This window comes from Netta rufina (genome assembly GCF_964035555.1).
Source record: "Netta rufina genome assembly, chromosome: 7".
Classification (NCBI taxonomy): domain Eukaryota; kingdom Metazoa; phylum Chordata; class Aves; order Anseriformes; family Anatidae; genus Netta; species Netta rufina.
Genome location: NC_140130.1, coordinates 17,012,749 through 17,038,748, shown reverse-complemented (window position 1 = coordinate 17,038,748; position 26,000 = coordinate 17,012,749). Strand labels below are relative to the sequence as shown.

Genomic DNA, 26,000 nt, shown 5'->3' with positions numbered 1-26,000 from the left:
AAGGTTTTCCATCAGTGGTGGTGCTGGCGGTGCGGCTCTCGCTCGGTTTTAAGCGTCCCCCTGCCCTCTCGTGGCGCAGACGAGAAGCGTCCAAGGAAATGGTGGAGTCACCTTCCCCGGGGGCGTTCAGGGAGAGGTTGAGGTTGGACGTGGTGCTTGGGGAAAACGGTGCAGTGGGTGACAGTGGTGGCAGGGCGATGGTTGGACCAGGTGATCTTGGAGGGCTTTTCCAACCGTACTGATTCTGTGATTGTATGAAATACACGTGTCTGCAGGGATAGGAACTAACTGACACGCCCGGAGCGAGCAGGCAATGCACGCGGGGTGTTCCTGTAGGGCCCTTCCCCGTGACAGGGGGGCCCCCCCGCGGAAGCCATTTCGGGAGCCGCCCCCACCTCGCGAGAGCTCGGCGCCATCTCGCGCGGCCCGCTGAGCGCGCGGTTTTTGGTCTCGCGAGGCGGGCGGCGCGCGGCGGAGCCGGTGCAGGGCGCGCCATGCCGGCACGGAGCGCGGGCGGCAGCGGCGGTGGGCGCCGGGACCGGGCTGGGGACCGGGGCGGGCAGGGACCGGGTGGGACGGGACGGGCCGGGACGGGCCTCGCGGTAACCGTGCCGTCGTTGCAGAGCCGCCGGGAGCCGAGATGGGCGAGCAGGCGGTGATCACGCCGGCCATGCTGGCGGAGGAGGAGCAGCTGGAGGCGGCGGGGCTGGAGAAGGAGCGGCAGATGCTGGAGAAGGTGAGCGGGGAGCGGGGGCAGCCCGCCCGGCCCCGGGGCTGCCGCCTGCCTGCCGTGTGGGTGTGTTTGGAGCAGCCTCCGGGAGGTGAAGCCTCCCTAGCACATATGACACGGTCACGGCTGTGTTTCGTATTTCCCCTGCTCTGGGTGTTTGCGAGTGCTGGTGTTACGAATCTGTTTTGGGGAGACAGCCCGAAAACAGGGTGCTTCGGCACTGCTGGTACAAATCATCACGGTACCAGCGAGCCAGAAATAAAAGGCACTGTACTTCAGGCATAAGGCAATGTAAGTGTGGAAGAACACGCATCCTAAATGCTCTCCTGAGATTTTTTTCCAAGAAGCTAATGCTCTTACTCAAAACACCTGAGAAATCCCCTCCCGTCCCATCTTTCAGAGTATTCTCATTATTCCTTTTGCTTAACCATCTGCCTTTGTACTGAACAGCCCACAGGAGAATGGTAGCTGGAGGTTGAAACGTTACTTTAGGGACATGAAAAATACAGCTTCCAAAGCCTGGAACCAATTTCATCTCCTCTTTCTGTCTTTACTGAAAAAAGATTTTCGTTTACTAAGTACATTTTTAGGCTGCAACATTGTGATTCTGTGGTTAGAAAGTATTACTGTATTTATTACTTCATTCTCCCAGAAGTCTCATAGTCATCTTTCTTGCAGACAATAACTCATGATAGAGCATGACTGAACTTTTCTTCAGGTATTTCTTGGCCAGACTTGGAACTGAAAATCTGATGGCAATCCTTTTGGAGATAAGGAGGAAACTCGTGTAGAGTAAACATATCTCATTGCACAGGAAGTATTGAGAAAAGGACAACTTACTTTCTTTCACAACCAGCCACTTAGGTGTTATAGCTGTAATATGATACTGCTTTGTGTTTCCTTTTTATGTTGTTGTGGTGGAGGTGGTTGGGGTTTTTTGCCACTCGCTATTCTTTCCATTTCTTAAAGATCGGCAGAGCTTACCTCTAACAAGGGTGTTGTTCCTGTGTGCTTCTACCATGCCTTCGCTCTGTGCTCAGGGGTCTGCCAGACCAGGGGAGATTACCCATGTCACTGAACTCAGACTTAACTGTCATCGTGGGCACAGTTGATCTTCTCAAAGCTCCTGTTTTGTTTCTTTTTTTATGTTTGTCACTTCTGCAATCCCCTTGCCAGGTGACTTGTGCAGTTCAACAAATGAGTCACTTGCTCTTTTTGTGGTTTAAGAGCAAAATACCACAATGCAAATATTTGAGAATGTAGAGTGATGAAAAATGAGTGGCAGTTTTGCCATAGTCAATATAACAGGTATAAAAACAACCTTGTTGAGGCTTGGAGGTTCCTTCAAAGGATGAAGTCCTTCAGATAAAGTAATTAATGGAAAGAAGCTGGGTTCCACACCAACAGAAATTGAGTAATACCAACTCAATGAATGAAGTACTTCAGTTTCACTTATATTGTTTCTTGGCATTGCCATCAAGGGTTGGTTTTCCTGGACTCAGGTACATTCTGCCTGAAGGAAAATACCTGGAATGAGGAGAGCAGTAGCAAACAAAACCTTTATGGAGAATTTGCAAGAAGGCCACATAGCCCCCAAAGAACACTTGGAGATAGATCTTCTGCTCACAAATGAATAGAGAGATTGCTACTTATAAGGATGACATGGCGTACCATTAGTGGAAAAGAAAAGTGTGATTTTTGGGATGAAGAAACCCTGATTTCTTTGCAGTTTCTCCTCTCAGTCAGCTAATACCTATTTTCACTACCTATTAATCTATTTAGTTCCAGAAAATTCTCTTGCTTTTCTGTCTCGTTGTGCCCTTCCCCCAATGTTCCTTTTGAAGGCAATGGCACAGATAAGCATCTTGTAAAGCTCTGCATCTTGTGTTTCCTGGGTTTCTCTTGGAGATGCTAATTTATACCTTTTCACTTCCTTGACATTTCCATCTAACAGGTAAGTCTCCACCTAACAGGCAATTTATTTTATGTGACTGCTGCAGGGTGAATGCTCTTTTGCTTTTTGGAGAAGTCTTGATCAATTACACAGCCTTGACTAATTCAACAGGTACCCTTTTTTAAAAATAGTGGCAATTCAAGCACTTGGATTTTGTAACTAAAACAAAGAGAAGTTGCTGTTTTCACACTGGGAGTTCACTTGGCCACTGTAAATCAGGCACTAATGACTTTGTAGCCACCTGAATATCTTGCTAATGAAAAACTACCTCTGTGCAGATGGTATACAGAAGTGTCCCAGTTAATACTTAGGAAACTGCTGAATTTTGAAATGTTTTTTTTTTTTTTTTTTTTTTAAACCCAGATTTTGCAGGGTATGAATAAAATTAGATTTCCTTTTAACTCTAAGTCTACAAATCAGAGATTAGACTTCTTTAAGCCCTTGAATGCTTTGTGCTGTTGCACTGGAAGCAGGTATATTCTGCAGAGCTGTTTACATGTGCAAGTGAATCCATCCCTCAGTTACACTGATCTTGCAGCAAGTGCTTCATAGAGAGATATGTATGGGTCAGTACATCCATGAATTATAAATGTATAATGACTCAAAGAGTAAAAGCTTACACAGGTGTGAGATGATTGTGATTATCCTCTAAAAGAACCCTTTCTTATGTGTAAGGCATTGAATTTGAATCATCTTTAAATACTTGACCTCTTTTTGTGTTGGCCAGGCTCGCACTTCTTGGGACAGGGAGTCAAGTGAAATGCGGTATAAGAGGCTTCAGCATTTGCTTGAAAAAAGCAACATTTACTCAAAGTTCTTGCTAACCAAAATGGAACAGCAGCAACTGGAGGTAAGTGTATTCTCTGTGGTGGGGATTCTTAAGATGAACTGTCACCTGCTTTTTTGCTTCAGTTCTGCTGAGAAGCTACGGAAGGTACTGCCCTGGAATGAGGTGGTGCTTTACGTAATATTCAGAGTTTGTCCTATAAATTTATATACAAATCAGTCTGGAAAGAGCATGAATTTTAACCACAGTATAAAGGTAGTGATGATGTCTTTACAATTTTTCTGTTGGCCTGAGAGATAAGACGAAATTTAAGGAAGCTGGAAAACCTGTAAGGAGGACAGAAGGATGCAAAGAATTGACATGTAGAAATTGTGCAGCCTGGTTTTGTTGATTACTGAAGGCTGAGGATGAGGCTTGTCTTCAGGATGATAATGTAGGACAAACATAAATTACAGTGATCTCAGACCATGCTGTTCCCAAACAAGAGCTTCCATGAAATGATTGTGTTCTGCTTTTTAAATCTATGAGTTGCTGAGTTCACATCTGGCTTTGTCTTTACTTTCTTAATTGTCCTTGTACGTACAAACTTGTGAGAATTTGAGCCTGAGGGAGAAAGAATCTCAAGAAAAGATTCAGGATAATCACATGCTCAGAAAAGTGATACTTGACAGGCTGCAGAAACATCCTTTCTAAAATGCTTCTCTAGTGTCTATTGTCAGCTCAAATTCATGATTACTACAATGATAGAATGCCTATTTCAATATTAAGTCTTACTGCTCCATCTGATAGTTATAAAGGTTCCTTATCTTTCTTTTTCCCCAAAGTCCTTTTGCTTTCAGCAAGTAAAAATAATAGATGAAATGAAAATCTTAGATTCTTAAAGATATGAAAGCATTTCTTCCTTAAAGGCATTGTAGGCTACTTATATTGCATTCTGTTTGACAATGAACACAAGTGGTAACTCGTAGAAGTTAAAGGGAAGATACACACATGGAAAACTTGCTGTAGTAAATGTGATCTCTACAGGAGTTTGCAATTGGGTATATTTTTGTTGGCATCTTCTTAAATTACTGTATTTGAAAATGTTTAAAGTAGTCACTGACAAGCAATTCAGAGCAGTTGCACTTACATGCCCAAGTTCTGTTTTATGATTTTTAACAATGTCAGCATAGAGGCTTTTACTGAGACTGCCAAAACACTCCAAGTCTGTAGAGTACACAGCAGTCTACATTACCAATGTAATCTGCATCTGTTTTTATTTCTATAATGGATGGTTCTCTTGTGAGTGTCATTTAAATACAAGAAATGTGTCTGTTTGTTTTTTTAGGAACAGAGAAGGAAAGAGAAGTTAGAAAAAAAGAGAGAGATGATGTTAAAATCTGCAAAGGTGAGATTAACTAGAGGTTTTATGCAACTTCTCTTTGCTATAAGTCTGTCAAATTGCCATGTCAATTTTGATCATCTGGTCAAGGTAGCTAAAGTTAGACTTACCCAGCATTTGACTTGCAGTAAGATCTATTGTACCATATTTTTAACCATAGTAAGACTGTTTAAATCTACTCAAAAATCACATAGCGTGACAGTCCTACTAAGGAGACTTTTCTGACTAATTGGGCCCTCAGTATAATAAGGACCTATTATATTAGAGCATGTCCAGCATGTCCTGTAAGGATGATCAGAGGGCTGGAGTACCTCTCTTATGAAGACTGGCTGAGACAATTGCAGTTGTTGTTGAGCCTGGAGAAGAGAGCCCTAAGACATACTGGCATAAGTATGTCTTAGCCTGGAGAAGAAAAGGCTCCAGGGAGTTGTGGAGTTATCTTCTAGTACCTAAAGGGGGCCTATAAGACAGCTGGTGAAGGACTCTTTGTCAGGGAGTATAGTGATAGGACAAGGAGTAGTGGCTTTAAACTAAAAAGAGTGTGGGTTTAGATTAGATATAAGGGAGAAACTGCTTACTATGAGGGTGGTGAGTCATTGGCACAGGTTCCCCATAGAAGCTGTTGATGCTCCATCCCTGGAAGTTCTTAAGGCCAGGTTGGATGTGGCATTCAGCAACCTCGTCTAGGGGGAGGCCCCCCTGCCCATGGCAGGGGGGTTGGAATTAGATGATCTTTAAGGTCTCTTCCAACCCAAACCATTCTATGATCCTGTAATTTTCATTCAAGGAAATTTGGATTTGCCTTGTGGGGGTTGCCTTTTAGTTGATTTTTTTTTATGAATGATTGCTCGTCTTATTCAGTAGGCTAAGTGCTGGCATACCAAATAAAGTAAGGTTGAAAAAGATAAACAGTAACTACTTCTGCTATACTTTTTATAAACTACATAATACTAAGTCTTTCAAAAAGATTTCCAAGACAATGCTTGAAGTTGGATTGCATATTTCTCTCATTTGTGCCATGATAGTTAGACATGCATGAGATGATGATCATCTTTCTATATTTATTTTCTAGGGTCAAAGTCCAGCGGATGGCAAAGAGGAGAAATCAGGTAAAGTATTAAATTCTGCCTTTAGTCAGTATTGGTGTTTTCAGTTTCTTTCACATTTGATGTGTTGTATAAACTCAAATGTTATCTTATAGCTGCAAAAAAGAAGAGAGGAAGAGAAGACGGAACATACAACATCTCAGAAATTATGTCCAAAGAGGTAGGCTGTATTTGTAAATGGACTTGTTTGGGTTTTTGTCGCTCAAATTTTAACTGGTGAGACTATCACTGTGTGACATCTGTATTTTGGAGCAACACATTCTTATATGTTATTGTCAGAAATTATTGACTGACAGCCAACAGTAGCCTACCTATAAGGTATGACTTCCTCCCAGCAAAATTCTGTATAATAAGCAGTGTTGTCGAACCTGTAGAATCCAAATGCTTTTCTTAAATTTTTAGGGAGGCAAGCTGTGAAGATGTATTAAATTATCTTTTGTGATCGAAATACATTTGCTGATGTGTTGCCTTCTTACAGTCACATATGTTAGATGATGTATGGAAATTTGCTTCAAGTATGTAAATGCTCTTCAATTAAAAGATTTCTTGAAATACAAATTGTAGTAGCCTTTAAAGTTGAAAAGCACATAAGTGTATTTTTTTTTTTTCTTGCAGGAAATCTTATCAGTGGCAAAAAAAAGTAAAGTGGAAAATCAGGTATGTTGTCAATGTGTTCTTATGGTTTGTATGTTAAGCCCAAAGGGAGGGAGGACATTTTATACTTTATAGCATATCTTTAAACTTTTCTTGTAAATAAATATCTTTTAGCTATGTATTGTAGTTCTGAGTTAGTAGTTTTAAAGCATGGTGCAAGTAAATGCACTTAAACACCTATTCTTATATAACAGGTGAAAACTTCTGAATTCTACTGTAGTTTTCAAAAATGAAGGAAATAACTTACTAAAGAAATGCTTGTGCTAGTATATAAGACCTTACTTAAGATGCAGCCATTTTTAAGCATTTCAATTGTGGAGACAAAAGGTGTGGCCTTTTTTGCTTCTACTGTGGCTTAAGAACTACAAGCACAGTACTATATACTACTTTCTAATATTATCTAGAATCCACTTACAGAAAAGAAATTGCTGCATTAAATGTCAGCCTCTTGGCAAGGTTTTACGTCTGCTTGTTTTCATGGGTAGAATAGCCTAATTGTTCTGGAAGCTATCACTGCTCTTCAGTTCCAAAGGAGTAAAGGATGCCAGTAAGGTATTGAAATTTTGCATGGTTACTTCTGCTTTTGTGGTGATACTAATCCTAAAAATAAATCTTACTCTTTCATTGACAGTTACGCAGTCTTTGTGTCAGGGGCTCACTTGTTTTGCTACATAATAACAGGCTGGCAGAAATTTACCACAAGTTTCAGCACCTGGCATAAGTATGTCTTAGCTGAGTTTTGTTAAAGTATGCCACTTGTCACATGTTCCTTGAACTTTCCTCCATAGGATGAAAGCTCTTCTGATAACCTGTGTCCAGAAGACCTGCAGAAAAATGGAGATTCAAATAGTGTCATTAAGGATAGATTGTGTCAAGCTGTACGACACAGTGCCAAGCAATTCCTTGATCCAGTACGGAAATTTAATGGACAACCAGTGCCTTTTCAACAGCCAAAGATTTTTACTGGAGGTGTCATGAGGTGGTACCAGGTGGAAGGCATGGAGTGGCTAAGGGTAAGGAGCAATTGTTTACAAAATTGAATGTGTTGCTGACTGGAGACAGAAACAAAAGGGAAGAGACACTAGAAATTTTTGGTTATATAACACCAGATTCTTATATAATGAAAAAAGTTGCCAATCCACAAATAGAAAGTTACAAACCCAAATATCCTCCCCACCCTGTAAAGACTTCTATAATCTTCTTGGTTGGTGTTCTCTACCTTTCCTTTCTCCATCTATTTTCACGTTCAACTCAACTGTCCTTTCAGTCTCTTCTTATAAGTGCTTTGTGAAAGCAGTAGGTCTATGTATACTTAACTTGAGGGACAGTCTTACTGTTTTTCCTCTTTCTAGGACTTGAATACCTGGCCCCTTAGGCCTGCAAAGTGAGTCTTTTAAACACCTAACACAAATAAGCTTTCAATTCTCTCTGCATTATGGACTCTTAACTAGTGGTATTAGCATAATGTCTTTAAATTGTTTTGTCTTTAACATTTGATTTCAAAAGCCAGTGAAACTTACGTATGTGGGCATTTCTTTTATTATATTTTTCCCCTTTTCTTGCTTGCAAGCCATTTTAGAATAACTTTTTTTTGTTGTTGTCAGAATCACGCAGAACTAACTTCTGCTGATGATCTATTTCCTTTTTTATCTCTTTCTTGCTCCCACAAGCATGTATATCCTGTTTTAACAGCCTTAAACTCATCTCACAAGTGAGTGCCACTAAACTCACTCATTCTGTTCTGTCTCTGGGAAGTGCCTGAGGAAGGCTGGCCTGTTCTGGGGGAATAAACAGCTTATGATTCTGTTGTAGGACCAGCACTCATAGCCTTTAAGAACGGTAGATTGAATAGTCAAAGGGTGCTTCCTTTCTGTTCTGTTGTGAGAAGTTGCTCTGTCACTTGTTGAAATAGGCAGTGTCTGCACAAATCATTTTTGCCAGAACAGCAGGCAACGTTGGTCAGGTATTGCACCTTTTTCCTATGCTGAAGTAGCCATGGCTATAAAAGCTACTTGAAAAGATAAAACTGAAACACAGTAACTTGGTCTTCTGGAGATAGAAGTTATAGGAATAATTTAGAATCAAGACGAGTAAAAGTCAGAGTACTGTGAGGTATATTTGCTGTTGAAGTGCTTTTGATAGAACGATAATTCACATCCTTTCCTTTGATACTGTTCTTTTTTTTTTTTTTTTTTTTTCTCCTCCTAGTCAGGCAACTAACTTGCTCAAAGCACATTACCCTACATATGACAGTCTGGGGTTTACAAGATGCTGGTGTTTTATTTTCATCATGGAGAAATCTTATTCACCTCCAATATAGAATGTGCCCAGTAGAGAGTTTCCACAGATGTTACATTCCTATGGATGTTTGTTGTTCCTAAGGTGTGATAGTTAATCTATGCTTATGTATTTTTCTTTGTGTGTGCAGATGCTTTGGGAAAATGGTATCAATGGCATTTTAGCTGATGAAATGGGGTTGGGGAAGACAATCCAGTGTATTGCAACAATAGCACTGATGGTGGAGCGAGGAGTCCCTGGTCCCTTCTTAGTATGTGGTCCTTTGTCTACTCTTCCAAATTGGATGTCTGAATTCAAAAGATTTACTCCAGAGGTAAGAGAAACAAAGGTTTTTCTTCCTCGGGTCTAACAGAACTATCTTTTAAAATTCCTACCTCAGTTCTTAGTTTTAATTATTTGCATCAAAACATTCTCTATATAGAACATCAAGTTAACTATAGTTCTTTATGTTGTTAGCACACGGTATGCTATGTCTTACTATGTATTTACAGCCTTCTTGTAACTAAGCTAATTATTTCTGTTACCTGTGAGGTTTGCTGTTTTAAGTGAGGTTAATTCAACTGACTTCAAGGTCTTATTTCTTTCAGATTCCAATAATGCTGTATCATGGAGCTCAGCAGGAACGTCGTAAACTGGTTCGAAAAATTCATGGGCGACAAGGATCACTGCAAATCCATCCTGTGGTCATTACTTCCTTTGAAATCGCAATGCGAGACAGAAATGCCCTGCAGGTATCTATGTTCTACTGAAAATCCTGTGACAGGTGGAATGCTGCCTCATCACTAATGGCAGTGCTTTTGAGTATACACTTAAAAAAAAAAATAAAAAAAAAAAAATCCTACATGCTGCTTGTTCAATGAGTGTTATACTGTAGCAGCTATGTTGGCATTCAGTTCTGCTGTGATATGTTTCTTTGGTAGAAATGGCTTTTTTTTTTTTTTTGAGAAATTCTTCAAATAGAATGCTGTTTTAAAAAGTGAAGCAAGCAGATAATTACAACACAGTTGTAATTAACATATTACAGCTTTTTCCCATTATCTCTCTGTAGGTAATGGAGGGGAGACACTTGGAGAAAAGTTTTCCTTTTTATATAAGTAACAGAGTTAATATTAGAGTGGTTGCTTCAGTGAGAAGAGCTTCTTGTAGAAGTTTTCACTGTAATCACCAAAACTAAATGCAGTCACTGTGAAGCATATGTGAAGCATAAACTGTTTGGACTCTGCTCTTCCAGTCTGACAAAGTGAGAAACGAGCAAATAGAATCTTTCTAATGGTCAAGATCAGGCAGTCTTACTAGTGTTGCTCATTGGGCACATTTTGATGGAGTGAGCTAAGATTTACTGAAATACTGTTTCTTGTTTGTAGAACTGCTTTTGGAAATACCTGATAGTAGATGAAGGTCACAGGATTAAAAATATGAACTGCCGCCTTATCAGAGAATTGAAACGATTTAATGCAGACAATAAACTGCTGTTGACTGGTACCCCCCTGCAAAACAACTTGGCAGAACTTTGGTCGTTGCTTAACTTCCTGTTGCCAGATGTGTTTGATGATTTGAAAAGGTGAGTTGCAGTCTGGATAAAAAAGAATGATTCCCTTTTGTTCTGTTTGGGCATTATTCTTACTCTTTAATAATTAAACTTCTATCAGCCTTTAAAGAGTTCTTTTACGATATGGTTGTAATTTGGTATAATCATCTGGTTATAAAGACTTTGAAATGTGTGTTGTCTTCACACTAGTAGTTTCAGAAAGGAAGGAATTGTCAGCTCGATGGGTAGTGGAAATTCAATTCTGAACTAAGACATGGGCACTGGGGGGAGATGGGAGATGATTGTCTGATCATAAGTGTCTGGAGTTGCTTGAGATTTTGTAAGGTGTTACAGACAGTTGTGTGAGGCTGTCAAACATAGGACCCATGGGAGACTGACGCTTTCATGAAGCAGTATGGGAAGGTCAGGAACATTGCCAAAACCAGTCAAATTTGAATTTAGTCAAAATTTGGAAAAAAAGCTACAGACTACGTTGAATATAATTGATCATAGCGAATGTTCCAACTAATACAGGTATTTTTATTGATTGATTTTAAAATCTCAAGCATCTGACAGGTATATTTCAGAAATGTCTCTTGTTCACCATTTGTACGTGATAGATACCAGTGCTTTGTTTCCTTAAATCACAGGATGAGAGGAAAAATAGCATAGTTATATAAGGAAGGAGAATCATAGCTATGAAACAAGCTATTCTTTTTTTTGTTTTGTTTTTATAGTTTTGAATCATGGTTTGACATTACCAGCATTACAGAAACTGCCGAAGACATCATTGCTAAAGAAAGGGAGCAAAACATCTTGCATATGCTACATCAGGTTTTCATTTTTTTGTGTTATTTTTTCATGGTTTATTTCTGACATTGACCATCATTATGAAGTGCACCAAAATCTTGTTTGTGGATCTGACTTCTGATCCTGAGGCTTTTATTGTGGCACTTCTACACTTAGGTATCTCCTATTTTCCTCCAATATTTAAGGCGTTTATAAGTGCTGAAAGGAACAATGTACTTCTTTGATAAAGACTCTTTTTTGTTCTTGGAACTGAATTGAGTTCAGTTAAACTTAATTGCTGTTGCTTACTTCAGTCTGCCAAAAGATTTAATTTGTATATTGAACTTGTGGAAATATAACTTTGAGAGAATTTATGCAGCTCTGAGGTGTTGAACAGAAAGCCTTTTAACAAACTAGTTTTATAACTTGCTTCTCTTCAAAGGCAAAACAAAGCTAACATTCAAAATGTTTTTTAAGGAGTGGTGGAGGGGAAAGTAAGTGCTTTCAAAACACATTTTCCTATTGTAAGCTGATGGTGTGAGATGCGATTTATGTTTTTTAGATATGATTGTTGATGGCAACTTATATATTGTTTTTAAAGGTTTATGGCTATCCTAGAATAAGTTGAAGAAATATAACAAGCAAAATGAGCTAATTTGTACTAGATTACTTTCATTTATGAAAATTATTTGAAAGGTCTGCAACCCTTATTAAAGACAATTTTTAAGATGTCCATAGATGTGGGGTTTTGTTTTTCTTTTAACACACATGACCAGTATGTGTGTAAAAGTTTTGGAGCAGGCATCTCTATTTAAAAATGAAGCATGGAACTCTGCAGATTAAATCCCTTAGTTTAAATTGTAAAAATAATGTTTTATTAGTAAACTTATTTGTGTGTCTTTTTCTTTTAACTAGCCCTGTTGAAAGCTTTGAGTAATTATAACACAACTGCTCAACATTTCAGATTCTGACGCCTTTCTTATTGAGAAGACTGAAATCCGATGTTGCTCTTGAGGTTCCTCCCAAACGAGAAGTTGTGGTATATGCGCCCCTGGCAAAGAAGCAAGAAACGTTCTATACTGCCATTGTAAATCGCACCATTAGGAAACTGCTTGGAAATAACGAGGTATCTACTGATACGGGTGTTATAAATGTGCTTGCTATTAATGGTTTATAAGCAAAGCCATGCTGACATTGCTTCATTACTAGTGTAACCAAAATGTTGTTTGCTTACATTTTGAGTCTGACCTTTTCAGCGTTTCAGTGACAGTTGATGTGACTGGCCTCTGTGGTCACAGAACTGGTAATATGTGAGTGTTAGTGTGCTTTTGGTTGCTTGTAGCTTAGTGGAAAAAGACAGTTTTAATGGAACTGACCGTTTCTGCTGTGAAATCAGTGTGGTACTAATGCTTCTGCTCAATTTTTAAAAGCTGCTTTCAAGATCTACAATTAAAGACTTTTAGAGTTTGGGCCACTCTTTCTGCTTAACAAAATTTACAGCTGCAGAAACTAAGTATTAGATGGAGCATGTTGCTGAGACCTCTTTTCAGGATTGAGAATTCTTGAGTCTGCACAGGCCTTTGAATTTGGAGCTATCTGCTGTTGATGACAATGCTGTTTCCCACAGGAAGAAGTAATAGAGTTGAGTCCAACAGGCCGACCAAAACGCCGTAGTCGAAAACTGGTTGATTATTGTGAAGAACATAATGGTTCACCTGATGACTTGGAAAAATTGATCAGCAAAATGCAAGAGGAAGTGGAAAAAGAGAGGTACCTGCTATAAAAGAGTATCTTTTTTGTTGTACTGAGTATTGTCCTCTTAAGATTACTTCAGAGCTTTGCTTATATGATTTTACTGCTAAATTCTTGCACCCTTTGCGAAGTTCAGGTAAAACTTTTGTCTATGTTGTTCAGTTATGTTTGTGTCAGCTGTATCTTTCATTGGCTCAATGATAGGACAAGGGATAACATTAGTGTGTTAATTACAGTTAACTCCCAGACTTTTGCAGAGTTCCTCAGGAATACTTGAAGCAAAGTTTGGGCTCAGGACTGGAGTAAAGGGATAACTGATTTACTTGCTAAGTTTTTATAAAATAAAAACTTAGATTTAAACTTAAGTTTAAAACTTAGGTTTAAACTGAGAGCTAGAACCCAAATAGCCAGTATGGTTACTGCTGTGTTTGTGACATGTGCAGATCACTTACTGCTTGGTGATTATGATCAGAATGGAGGGCCAAGACTGAGGGTGCTGAGTAATCCTGAGTTTGACAAGATCTGTTGGTGGCTCTAAATTGGTTGGAACTCCTTTGGGCAAAAGGAAAGCCAGGATTGGGCTTAAATTACAGGGCTGAACTGTATTTATTTTGTTAGATTTTCAGTCCAGTGTACTCTGAAAGAATGGGTATTAAATGTTTGCTTGTGTTAGTGTTATGACATGCATGGTTCCCTTATGCTAGATATAGCTCTTAGGTTTGGAAAGAGCAAAAGAGCTGTAGTAGAATCCTGCAGTGTGTTATGTGGCTGAACTGGGATAGGCCAAGAGCTGATTTTGGAGTAGTTCGTGTACTGTTCAGTGGGAGATATGACAGTTTCAGAGTTCCCTTTTCTGTTCCATTTTTTTGCTTCTGATTACGACTTTACCATCCTTCTGTATTTTAAACCAATAGTGGCAAACTCTAGTGCCTTTAGTGTCAAGTGTGACACTAAAGGAAGTCTTCTCTGGTAATAGCTTTATTAACTGTGAGGGGTTTAAAGGAAGTTTGACACAGCATGTGAATCTTGCTTTCTATTTTATTTATTATTCTGGGGAGGGGGTGTGTATTTTTTTCTGTAACACTTTCTGTACTAATAAGATGGCACGTCTTTCAAGGCCGGTGGTTGAAGTGAGCATGCCCATAGATTCGGAGGTGAACCTTAAACTACAGAATATTATGATGTTACTGAGGAAATGCTGTAATCACCCCTATCTTATTGAATACCCATTGGACCCTGCTACGCAACAATTCAAGGTACGTATATTAAAAGGATTAGAAGAGGAATTATTCTAGGCATTTAGAAGCAATAGATCATGAGCTGACAGCAGTTAGGAATGACCTTTACAATGTATTTACATATGCCTCCCTACTGAATTCCAGCATGTGACTGAATCATTATTTGAAGCAGCAGTTGCAAAGAGCAGTTCAAGCCTCTGTGTCTTTAGCCTCTGTAGTAAGCAGTACTGTGGTGGTCTCTGTTATGAAGGCACTCATCTGCTGGAAGCAAGTTATTGAACTAAAACAATAGCTGGCTTCTGCTTATTCAAGCTGTTTTAGGGTCTGCCTTAAGCTGTCCTCAAAAAGGCTTATTTTCCAAACTAAAAATGCTGATGTTTGTGAACTGTTCATGATGTAGACTATAAACACTGCAAAAGGTATGATGGCAGTTTTTAAGAGTGAGGTGCTAAGGGCAGACAAGTACAACAGGATCGTCTACTTAGGTTTACAGCATCAGATCTATGCCTTGAAAGGGAGAAAGTCCAATGGAAGTACATCATAAAGACCAGTTGACAGTTTAATCTAGACAAGGCAGTTGGTAATATAGGAAAATGGAAAGTATTTTTGAGTTTAAAGGAAAGCTCAATCAACTTGAAGTTGCTTTGTTTGTATACTTCTAAATGAAGTTTGTAGCCTCTTGTAGGCATGTTTCCTGCTTGGTGTGTGGTTAACAGATTTGGCTGCACTGTGGAGAAAACTGTTAAAGTTTATCAATGCAAGGTCAGTGCATAAAAGAAGGTAACACCATACTAGCATGTAGAAAACAGATTGTTTCACACTTGCAGGAGCTAGTACCTGTAGCTTGTTCAGCTAGTGCTTCCTTGTCTCCAGCAGGTGGAAGCCTTGTGCATGAATTACCACTGATATAAGCTGGGAAATAAACTACTTTTCCATGTGAAGAGAGAAACCTTCATGACTTTTATTCCTTCCAGAAATGGGATGAAAGTTAATTCATCTAAAAAAAAAAATATTTGGGCATATAAAACAGTGGGGTTTGATTTAATTTCATCATGATTTAACTGATTCGGCTTGCTTTGCAATTTGTCAATTTCAATATTATGGCTTTTAGTTAAAAGGATTTTACAAGTTTATTTCAGTAAGCATTTGTTGATGCTTCTGAATGATGAAAGCCCTTGGCATCCTTCCTTCTAATGTACAACTGCTCCTCCCCTTTTTCCCCCTCTTCTAAGGTTGATGAAGATTTAGTAAAGAATTCAGGCAAGTTCCTTCTCTTGGACCGGATGCTTCCAGAATTGAAAAAGAGGGGACATAAGGTAAACCCAATTTTTCTTTTTGGCACAGTTGTCTCTTGATGACCGAAAATGGTACTAAGGAATCTTCCTGTTTTTTTTTTTTTTTAGGTCTTGTTGTTCTCACAAATGACTATAATGCTTGACATCTTGATGGATTACTGCTATTTGAGAGACTTCAAATTTAGTCGATTGGATGGGTCTATGTCTTACTCAGACAGAGAAGAAAATGTAAGTACATGCTCATGTCCTTTGAGCCTGTTACCAAATTGTGCCTGTTAACGTGACATTGGGATGAGACTTTGCACAGCATTTAGTCTTCAACAGGCAACAGACATCTATGTTGAAAACTGATATTCTTGCTGCTGCTTTAAAAACTGCAGTTGAGAAACACTGAAGTAGTGAAATACGTTACCAAACAACATCCTGGTATGCCTAGAATGATGAATGCTTGTGTTGGGTTTGTCTGAGCTGGAGTCACCTTTTCCCTGCAGCAGTCCACACGGTGCTGTGCTCTGCATTCATAGCTGGAACAACACTGGTGTCACTCCAGTGCTGTGCCTATTGCTGCATGGTGCTGGCACAGCATCAGGACTTCTTCCAAGCCCCCAAGAGCCAGCAGGCTGGGGGTGGGCGAGTGATGGGGAAGGGACATCGCCAGGGCAGCTGACCTAAACCAACCAAAGGGATATTCCATAACACCTGATGTCACACTCAGCAATAAAAAGGGAGGCTCTCATGGGGGAGGGGGCTGTTCCTCCTGAACAACCACTACACGTTTTGAGGCCCTGCTTCCCAGGATGTGGCCAAACATCACTCGTTAATGGGAAGTAGAGAATAATTGTTTTTCCCTCTGTCTGTGCTTCCGCGCAGACTTACTGTTTCTTTTGTTTCTTTTTCTCCCCATTCCCTTTCCCTTTAATTAAACCTTTCTCATCTCAAACCTCGAGTTCTCTGTGCTGTATTTTCTCCCCCTTCCTCTTTGAGGAGAGGGGGAGTGAGAGAGCAGTTGTGGTGGAGCTTGGCTGCCTACCTGAGTAAAACCACCACAATGCTCACGTATTCTTGTTGCCCAGATGCAAAATATGAAATTTATACAGATTGCAACAGGTGCTAATCCCAGTGTTACCCCTGGCCCTATTGTTTCCTAGTGTCCAGGGTGTTATACCAGTGTCTGTGGGAGTGTGCTGCCTAACACCAAATAGGTGTTAGAGTAGATAAGAATAGATTTCCAGGAAGTGGTGTTGTGTACCTAGGTGCACGCTTGTAACTTCAGCCTGAAAGTAAACATGGATTCATTACAGTGTAATCCTTTGTTCTTGCATGCTTATAATGAAAAGATCACAGAATGCCTTACTGTTGAGGCACGTATTTGTCATGAAGGGCAGCCATGTAGGGTGGTTTTGGAAAAGCTTTGAGGATTTGCAGGGATATGAAAAAGCAATACATACAGAGTGTGGAAGAAGAACACAGAATGTATATAGGCGATGTGCCGCAATTGCAATATGATCTTGCAAGTATGTACCAGTATTTATGCAGATAAGGAAAAACAGTGACTTGCTGATCATCTAGCTCAGACTGCTTTTGTTTGCACTGTTTTTTCTCTGTCACAATGTGGCTGAGGAAAGCCACACCCCTCAACATTTAAGTTGCTATTGTTAAAAATGATTCTGAAAGACAGAAGGCTAACTAGCAATGTGACTTATATGAAGCAGATAAAATTTTGTGCTGCTGGTTTCTAAGCATTTTTAGGAGTTGATTACGCAGTTGTTATGTGGTTGTAAATTGTCAGCAAATAAAATGTGAATGGCTTTTGGAGGGTATGAATTCCATACTGTTCCATACTGTTTTGTGATCTGACATGCACACTTTTACTCTGTATTTCTGCTTTTCACCTCCTCACAAGTTTTCATCCTATGATGTGGTTGAAACTTCTGAAACAAAGCATGCTGTGCCTTGCTTTTGGAAGTTTGATTGTTGTAGGGGAGTTAAAAGAACTAAAAAAAATCAATGTAGAAGTGTACAGCTGTAAAAATCTGAAGAAATCAGGTGTTTACATGCTTGAGCAAGGAGAACCTTATTCTCTTCCAGTGAAAACTCCCAGCAGGGTATGCATAGCTCAGTTGAGAAAGAACAGCCTCTCAGGGTAACAAGAGGTGAATTGGAACATTACTTCATTTAGTAATATGTATCCAGCAAACAGTGCTTTGGAGGAAGAGTCACTTGGAGATCAGCTTCTGTATTCTACAAAGTAATTTGGAAGCTAGAGGGAATCTTGGTGTAAAATGAAACCTGAGTGCAAATAGACCCAATGCAGGCCCAAGAGGTACAAGAGAAGTTCAAAGTAGCGCATGCATCTGAGCACATATCTGATAGAGAAAATGTAACCAGAAAGTGCCTGCTAATATTTCTGTCTTTGGAAGTCAAGATGTCGTGTTTCATTCGTGGGTTAAGAATTGCATATGGTACTTCCTCTTATGAGAAGACATGCAGTTACATCCATCTTTTGTCCCCTGTGACTTTTATTATTTTTTCCCTTCATTGAAGTATCCGTGTTAAGCATGATATTTTTTGTCTGTTAGGTTTTTTAGTATACAGTTAAAATGCCTTGGCATTAGGTACCCACTGTTTCAGCTGCATAAACAGCAACGAGTGGCTCAAGAAAGCCATGGGAACAATGGATAAGTGCAGCAAGTTTTAAAGGTGCTGGTCCAATTTGCTTCTTTTCCTCTCTGTTCCTGGCTTCAGTGCCTACCACAGAGTGGCGTAGGTGCAGAACAAGAGAACAGATTTAACTGCTCGTAGACCTGGTAGGAGCTCTAATGATGCTTGGAAGGATCTTGCTATGAAAGTAGGTTAGATGCTGAGTAGGAGTTGAGAAAGTTGTTCTTAGTTTTGAAATAAGAAAAGGAGATATACAAGGAGGCTGGAAGTTACAGTCAAGATGGCATCAGAATTTTAGATTGCTCTGGATGGTAGATTTTGTTACTGTAGTTATCTGCGCTCTGTGTTGGACAGCTCATTGACTAACATTGATTAAAATTGGCAGATAAGAAAATACAGTTTTACTTCTTGCTCTTGCCCCGTCCCAGATGCACATAATGTCTCTTAAAACTTTAGTTTGCCTCTGGCAGCATATGTTATATTCTACCTGTTTACATTTTAAATTACAGACGTGGATTTTTTTAAAAATAAAATGTTGGATATGTTTTGTTTGATCAACCTGCTGTTTTGTAATAGTCTTATTCTCTTCCAGATGCATCGATTTAATAATGACCCTGAAGTCTTCCTGTTCTTAGTGAGTACAAGAGCTGGAGGCTTGGGCATTAACCTAACTGCAGCAGATACAGTTATCATATACGATAGTGACTGGGTATGTTGACAGACTCTACCTAATGATGTCGTAAAATGCTTTCTTTACTGGTGCTTTCAATAATTGTTTAGTAAGCCATTATGGTGTGGGGCTCTTTGTCATTATGTAACACATCATTAAATAACAATATAAGCCACGTATGCTACCATGTTATATGTTAAATATACAACCTGATTTGAAAATAGCTTCTCAAACAGTGTTAGAGCTCGTTTGCAAAACCAGCATGTTTGTCCCCTGGGTTATACCAAAAGTAGGAGCATTTTTTGGTTTCTGTTACTATTTTATTTGCATTTCTTTTTTTCTAAGTTATTATTTGTAATTTGAATATAACAACAACATTGGCTGAATTTTTGATACAAAAAAAGTTCATCTGTTGAAAACTGCAGCATATAATGGAGAAGCAGTCAAGCTAGCTGGGTTGCTCTGGCTGTGCAGCTATACCAGCAGAGCTTGGCACGGGCACCTTTTAAGAGCGAAGAGATGTATGGTTTTATTATACAATAGCTGCCCTGATGTTTGCTTCAGCTGTGACTCAGCTCACTGACTGAAAATGCTGCCTGTGGTAGCATTTAAAAAGAGAAAAGTTACAGTGCAGCTAACTTGGTTTTCTTATCTCCTCAGAACCCCCAGTCGGACTTGCAGGCCCAAGACAGGTGTCATAGAATTGGCCAGACAAAACCAGTGGTTGTCTATCGTCTTGTGACAGCAAACACAATCGATCAGAAGATTGTGGAGAGAGCTGCTGCCAAGAGGAAGTTGGAGAAGCTGATTATCCACAAAAGTTAGTATCCTCTTATGCCTTCCTTTAAGCATGTGTTGCTTCTTTAAATCTTGGAGACCTCTACTCTGTTTTGAGACTCTTCAGTATTTTTTCTCAAACACGAATAGCTTCGTCCTTCCAACAATGGCTATATAAAACTGCTCCTCAAAATGTGTTCTTAGATGTATTACAGATAACTTCTACAGCAAATTAAAGGAAAACACTTGTATTATTTCAGGGGTTACCATGTTATTAATACTACTTTACTGGTAGGTAATTTAGAAAAAAAAAGCGATGGGATGTTGAGCCTGCCTGGAATAAATAAAAGTAAAAACAGGCAATGAGGGAGTACAGCTTTGGGGCTTGTTAGCAGCTTGTCAGCAAGATGATACTTTGTTCAACCCAAGTGTTTTAGAATTCTAGGATGGAAAATGTCAAGCCTGGGAGTAAGTGACAAGTCTGAGTTGACTGTCTTTTTTCTTATAACCAAATTAAATGAACCAGAATATAAATGGAAAAGCAGACAAAAATTGCCATATTGCTTGCAGTTTAGCTTATAACAATTCTTCATCTGAAGCAGTAGGCTTACCTAATATTTAAAGCTGTGTTTAATGATATGAAGTTTATCAATAGGTTTTCTAGCTGCACTGGCAAACTTGCTTGAATAGGGAGCATTCATTAAAATTGGTAAAATAAGCAGGGACTATATGAAGCTGGTTTCTGGGAGTTCCTAGTGAATGTGGCTGAGACTGCAAGTCTTAGACCTGTAAAATCACTAGAAAATTTCAGAATCCTTTCTGCATCTGTCTTTCTAAACTTATGAATAGTCTGTTATAACCAAAGTAGAATAAGCCCTCTTCTGGGGCAATTAACCAGTGCTGAATGGCACCATAGTCCATTTTTTTTTTGTGTCTGTGTTTGCAGAACAATGGTGATTCTTGTGTTCTAGATCATCTAGCTGGTCGTACTAAAGTGTCTTTAAAAAAAATGTTTGGGGTAAAGCTTCTCTTTTGGGGTAAATTTGTTTTGTTTAAGTGTTGTAGGAATCCTGCTCTGCTTCTGTAGCATACTCTGCGTTATATTTGGATGCTAGCTTGCTATAGCATTTTCCAAACAGTAAGCTCAGTTGGGGAGGGAAAAAAAATCTTGCAACCTCTGACAATACATGTAATTAGCTGTGTATTAAACTTGTAGGATTTAAAAACGTCTTGTAGTATATAAAGGGGGAAAAAAAAATACCACAATGTTTTGGAAAGGCAGAAGGGGGGCAGAAAGGCCACACCTGCAACTGTCTACTGCACAGTGTTTGTCATGCCTAAGCTGTGGATTGCTGTGGATTGTTTGGATGATGTTGGCTAATGGTTCAGTACTTCCTTTGTCCTAGCCTTTTTGTAACTGCTGTCTTCGTGTGACTGTTAGGACTGCCATCTGACTTTTCTCTAGAGGAGCTAATGCCATCAGCCCACAAAGCAGATGGACTCAAACATTTAGATGACTGCCATATGCTAAAGTAGCAGTGGGAACTAGGACTAGGCAGTGTACAGGAAGGAAACTGAGCAGCAAGGGTTGTGTCTTTGGTTTTGCAGCAAGTTGAATGTTTATCTGGCTAGCTTTTGGTGAAGCCTGTCAGTAGGAATGTTCTCTGCAGGAGCCTTTAGGGCTCATTCAGTAATTGTAAAGGTGATGTAATGTATCCTGCAATTCTGAATACTTAGAAGTTGTCAGAAATGGAGGAATGAATGAGGAAGTAGTATCATAAAGTCCGCATGTCTGTCAGACCTTTCTATGGTGTCAACCTATGTAGGGTGTGTACAGTACAAGTACCAGACCTGAAGGATTGAAATATATTGCAAAGCTGTGTTTTTGTTGAGCTCAGCACTATGTTGTGCCTTCTGTCTTGTTTCTGTTTTCTTATAGAAAGATGCCTAGGTAACTGTGTGAGAACCAGCAAGATTTTAGTTAACTTAGTAGATGTTAGACTAAGATGAAGTGATGCACATAAACATTTATGTTATGTGCATTTCCTGTAGCTTTCTCTATGTCACTATTACAGCCCAAGATCTGTACAGCCGTATAGTTTATGAAACTCTGAAAACTTATCCAAATGAGTAAAGGGAGAAATTCCATCACTACCAATGTGGGATGTGACCTGGGTCCTGTGTGTCACAGCAGGAGAGAAATTGTATAGCCCTAACCTCTCTGGAACTTTCATTTGATTTGCACTTTGCTGAGAAACAGCTAGTCCTTGGAGGAAGATGGGGAGAGGTGTGGGAAGGTATTCTGAGACCGAGACACAGGAAACAACAGCAGTAAGGCTGATAAAAGGGTATGAGGAAGACTTGCTGTGAAATGGGTACATGTGTTAATAAAAACTGGGGAAGCTTGGCACGGGACAGTAGGCCTTGCAGTGCACAGATCAAGCTTAGCTTCATCCATGCTTAGATTTAGCAAGGTAATAAATAATCTTGTATAACTTTTTGAATGTTGGTGCTGACATTGTGATAACTGTTAGCATAGTTTCTTCAAGAAACCAACCTATCAGATGTATTTTGTCATTTCTGTAACATTATTAAATTGAAGGAGTTCCTACAGTGGAACAACATTATCCTTCTTATATTTCCTGTCTTGTGGTTAATGCTGCTTACTTTGTTCCAACCAGCTTACATTACAAAGCGAACAAACTTCAGCACCTACCATCTAACTTTATTTGCAATCTTTTTACTGTAAGTAGAACTAATGGCTTTTCTGCTCTGTGTGTGTGTGTGCATGGTGAATTGGTGTTTCAATCAGTTTTCTGCATACTACAGCTAGAAGGTGAAAGGCCTGCATGTAAACTTCTCGTGCACCTCTGTTTTTTTGACCAGTTAGCCTAAGTTGTGTTTAGTTCAGGGCTGAAACAATGAAACATAGCATTAGCCTCGATATGCAAAAGTAGATTTGTTCCATCTGTGCCTAGAATTGTTGTAACAGTTTATGGAATTTGTTTCTGTCTCCACTTAAAATTTCTACTTTCTACAGATCAGTTTAAAGGTGGCAAATCTGGCCTAGCACAGTCAAAGAGCTGTCTGGACCCTCAGGAATTACTAGAATTACTGAAATCCAGAGACTATGAAAGGTATGTAAAAATTTTACTTTTTTTGTTGACCATTAAGTCTGTAACTTGCAGCTTGCAAGCAGCTGTCAATAGTTCTCATGTTTTACAAAGTGGGTCTTCAGAGTGAAAAGAATGTCCTAGGGATTCTGCTATGTGGAAAACTGACTTCTGTGCTTCATTAACTCTTACGCATTTTTATCTGTATTGAGAGAGTGTTTCTTCTTCAACAGAGAGGTTAAAGGATCTAAAGAAAAAGTAATCAGTGATAAAGACCTTGAGTTACTCTTGGATAGAAGTGATCTTATCGGTAAGTCAGAATTCTCATCCATCTCTTATGTTAGACAATAAATAATATTTTTAAGATTCTTTATATGTAGAAAATAGTCAGTTTCACTTCCCCACAACTGTTGTACATGTGAAGAAAGACACTTTGGCCCCAAGGCTGATGTTTCCAATAGGATCTGCTGAAGAGGATGACTTTGACAAAAGTATTCCAGAAAACCTCGTTCATGGATAGCGTGCCCCAAGCATACATGCTGTAAAGGAAAAGCAGATGTTTTGCAAAGAAATTTTCCCTGCAAGTTGCTGTAATTGGTCAAAGTATAAGTCATTCTCAGGGAAAAAAAAAAAAGCTTATTTCAGCGAACCTATTTGAAAACCTATTTTGATACTTTCATAATTCAAAATATAGCCTAGTAAAACTTAAAGGAGAGAAAACTAAGCTTTGAGGGTTACCATGCCTTGTCTGTGGATCAAATATTTTTTTTGGGGAAAAAAAATAAATTCAGTTGTCTGTTTTTGTAAATAGACCAGGCAAAGATATTATAAAAAACCTTAATTCTACTGAGAAATTGTTTAGAGGAACTTTTAGTTTCTCTAAACATTAGATATAAGATGGTGAATGAAATAAAGGAGAGATGAGACTCAAAACATAGATACAGAAGAAAAAACAGTCATTATAGAATTAATAAATAATTTGTAGCTAGTCTTAAATACATATGGTATGTGAATTTTGAGTAAAATAACTTGCCTGAGGAGAAGAGAACAGTTACTACACTTGAAAATTTCTCCTGGTTTATCTAAAGAATATTTCAATGTACTGTTGATATAGAAATGGTTCGTGATGTGCTGACACAACATAATCCATTTGTATCTTTACAAGTTCCAGCTATGAAATAATCAGATTTGTCCTTTCAGGTTGGAAAAGGTGTCACTTTTTTGTGGTGTTATTAGCAGGCATCATATTTTATAATGGTTGCTTCTTTTTTTCTTATCCACTGTAAGCAGAATTTGATACACAACTGTAAAATATTTTCAAGCACAAACTTTTAGTTGCTGAATGGTTATGAAGGAGCAAAATGATCTATCAACTTGATTTCCAAATCCAGATGAAATAAGAGTATATATGACTTTTCACTTTGCATTGCTGTACTTGAAAAGAAAGGTTGCAGACAATTCACCTATTAGTTGTTTTTTTTTTTTTTTAATTCTAGATCAAATGAAAACTCCTGAAGCAATTAAGAAGGAAAAAGTGGGTGTCTTCAAGGTCTTGGAGGAATCATCGGATTCCAATGCAGAATGTGTCTTTTAACGTGCAAATGGCCTGTTGTCTTACATGACAAACATGACTGACATCAGCTCTCAGAGATGTCATTATACATACTGATCCTTTATGCTGACTCTTCATGGCCTTTGTCAAATCCCTCAGTTCTTTCAGTGAATTTTAACATGTTCTAAAGTGTAATGCTTGTTATAGTTTCATGTTCGTAGCTTTGTTAGCCTCTGATAAAGGATTAAGAGAATAAGCGTGTTTCACATTTTCAGCTAGCTTTTGTGATCAGTGATAAAAACTGGCAAACTTGTGTAAAATCTTCCTGTGGAAGTCCTAAAACACTTTTTTTTTTTTTAATACGGTGTTATGATTTTATTTGGAAGGGAAAGAGCATATGCCTTTGTTACAGCTTCTGTTTTTTTTTTTTTTTTTTTTTTTTTTTAACTTCTGCAAATTATTTTGATAAATAAATAAATGTCTGGTTTGTCCGAAGCATTGCAGGTTTTTTGACATGGATACCACCTAGGCTTTGCTTATTTAAAAATCTTATTATTCACTTTTTCTCTATTCGTGTAACCCTTTAGCCCATTTCACACATCAAAATAACGCCCAACTACAATAAACCTCTAAAATGAGGGAGCTAAGAGTACCCAAACAAAACTGTAAGGTTTCCTGCTGCAGACAGCAATTATCTATTGACTGGCCTCTAAAGTATGTAGAGGGAGCTCTGGGTACTGGAAAGAGGAGAATGTGTGGATATGTGGAAGACCAAGGACTAACTCTGGGCAAGGGTCAGTCTGAGACTATACTGGGGCAGAAAAGACAGGAATTCAAATTCCAAATCAGCGGGAAGCCTGGTCTTATTCCAGGAGTGACAGGAGGGGAAGTAGATAATAAAGCAGGTGAAGTATATAACTAATTGCATATCTATCCTCTAACAGACAGCTGCAGGCAATATTTTTCAACATGGGCATCAGCTTTTAAACTGTATTATGCTTTGTGAAATGTCTTTTAGGCTTAATGGGAAATGGCAGTTATGGCATTGCAGCTGGAGCTGTCACAATTGCAGTTACACTAGTTATACTAAGGCATGGGTAACGTTTCAGAATAAACTACTTAATTCATCAAACTATTGGAAACTACTTTCTTGTTGCTTTATGATCATTTGTAGATGAGACATATAAACACCAGGTGAGTGCCACCTCACAAGTAGGGAATTCATGTTCTCCATTGGGAGTAATATGTTAGCTGATGTGGAGTTACTTTATACTCATACAAAATACATGGTGCCTTACAGAAGTAAAGATAAACAAATAACTGTTAATGGGTATGCTGGCTTTGACTTTTGCCTGTTGAAAGCCGTGTCTTGTGTGCAGTTATTGAAGACTGAAGTTTTCAAGTTTTTGTTCAGTTACTTATTATCCTGACTAACACAAAGTCCAACCTGTGTTGTCTCCGTGTGTTCCTTATATTTGCTGAGCTGCCATCCTAGTCTCTTATGCCTTGTTTTATGCTAGTAAAGACCTACCACAGGAACTGAGAGTAAATGATAGACATACAATAGAATCTAAATGGAATCATTGCAACAGTTTTTATTAAAACTGACATACCTGCTTCCACACAAGCTTACCCAATTTTAGAAGACTAATTTACTATGTTCAGCCAGCACAGCTATGTGACTGTCACGGCAGGACTGTATGATAGGAAATAAA

The 26,000-nt window shown here is 38.9% G+C and overlaps 1 protein-coding gene across 1 annotated transcript; it reads left to right on the top strand.

The window, feature by feature from the left end:
* The first annotated feature begins 470 nt into the window (after positions 1–470).
* Positions 471–25,212, top strand: HELLS (helicase, lymphoid specific). Its single transcript, XM_084289797.1, has 22 exons — positions 471–525; positions 624–736; positions 3,412–3,534; positions 4,799–4,858; positions 5,925–5,961; positions 6,054–6,118; positions 6,574–6,615; positions 7,401–7,625; positions 9,041–9,223; positions 9,498–9,641; positions 10,275–10,471; positions 11,176–11,272; positions 12,192–12,353; positions 12,855–12,997; positions 14,097–14,235; positions 15,450–15,533; positions 15,621–15,740; positions 18,766–18,882; positions 19,504–19,663; positions 22,661–22,757; positions 22,967–23,043; positions 24,230–25,212. Exons 1-22 carry the CDS (start codon positions 495–497, stop codon positions 24,325–24,327), a joined length of 2,514 nt encoding a protein of 837 aa, XP_084145923.1. The 5' UTR covers positions 471–494; the 3' UTR covers positions 24,328–25,212.
* Positions 25,213–26,000: the final 788 nt, after the last annotated feature.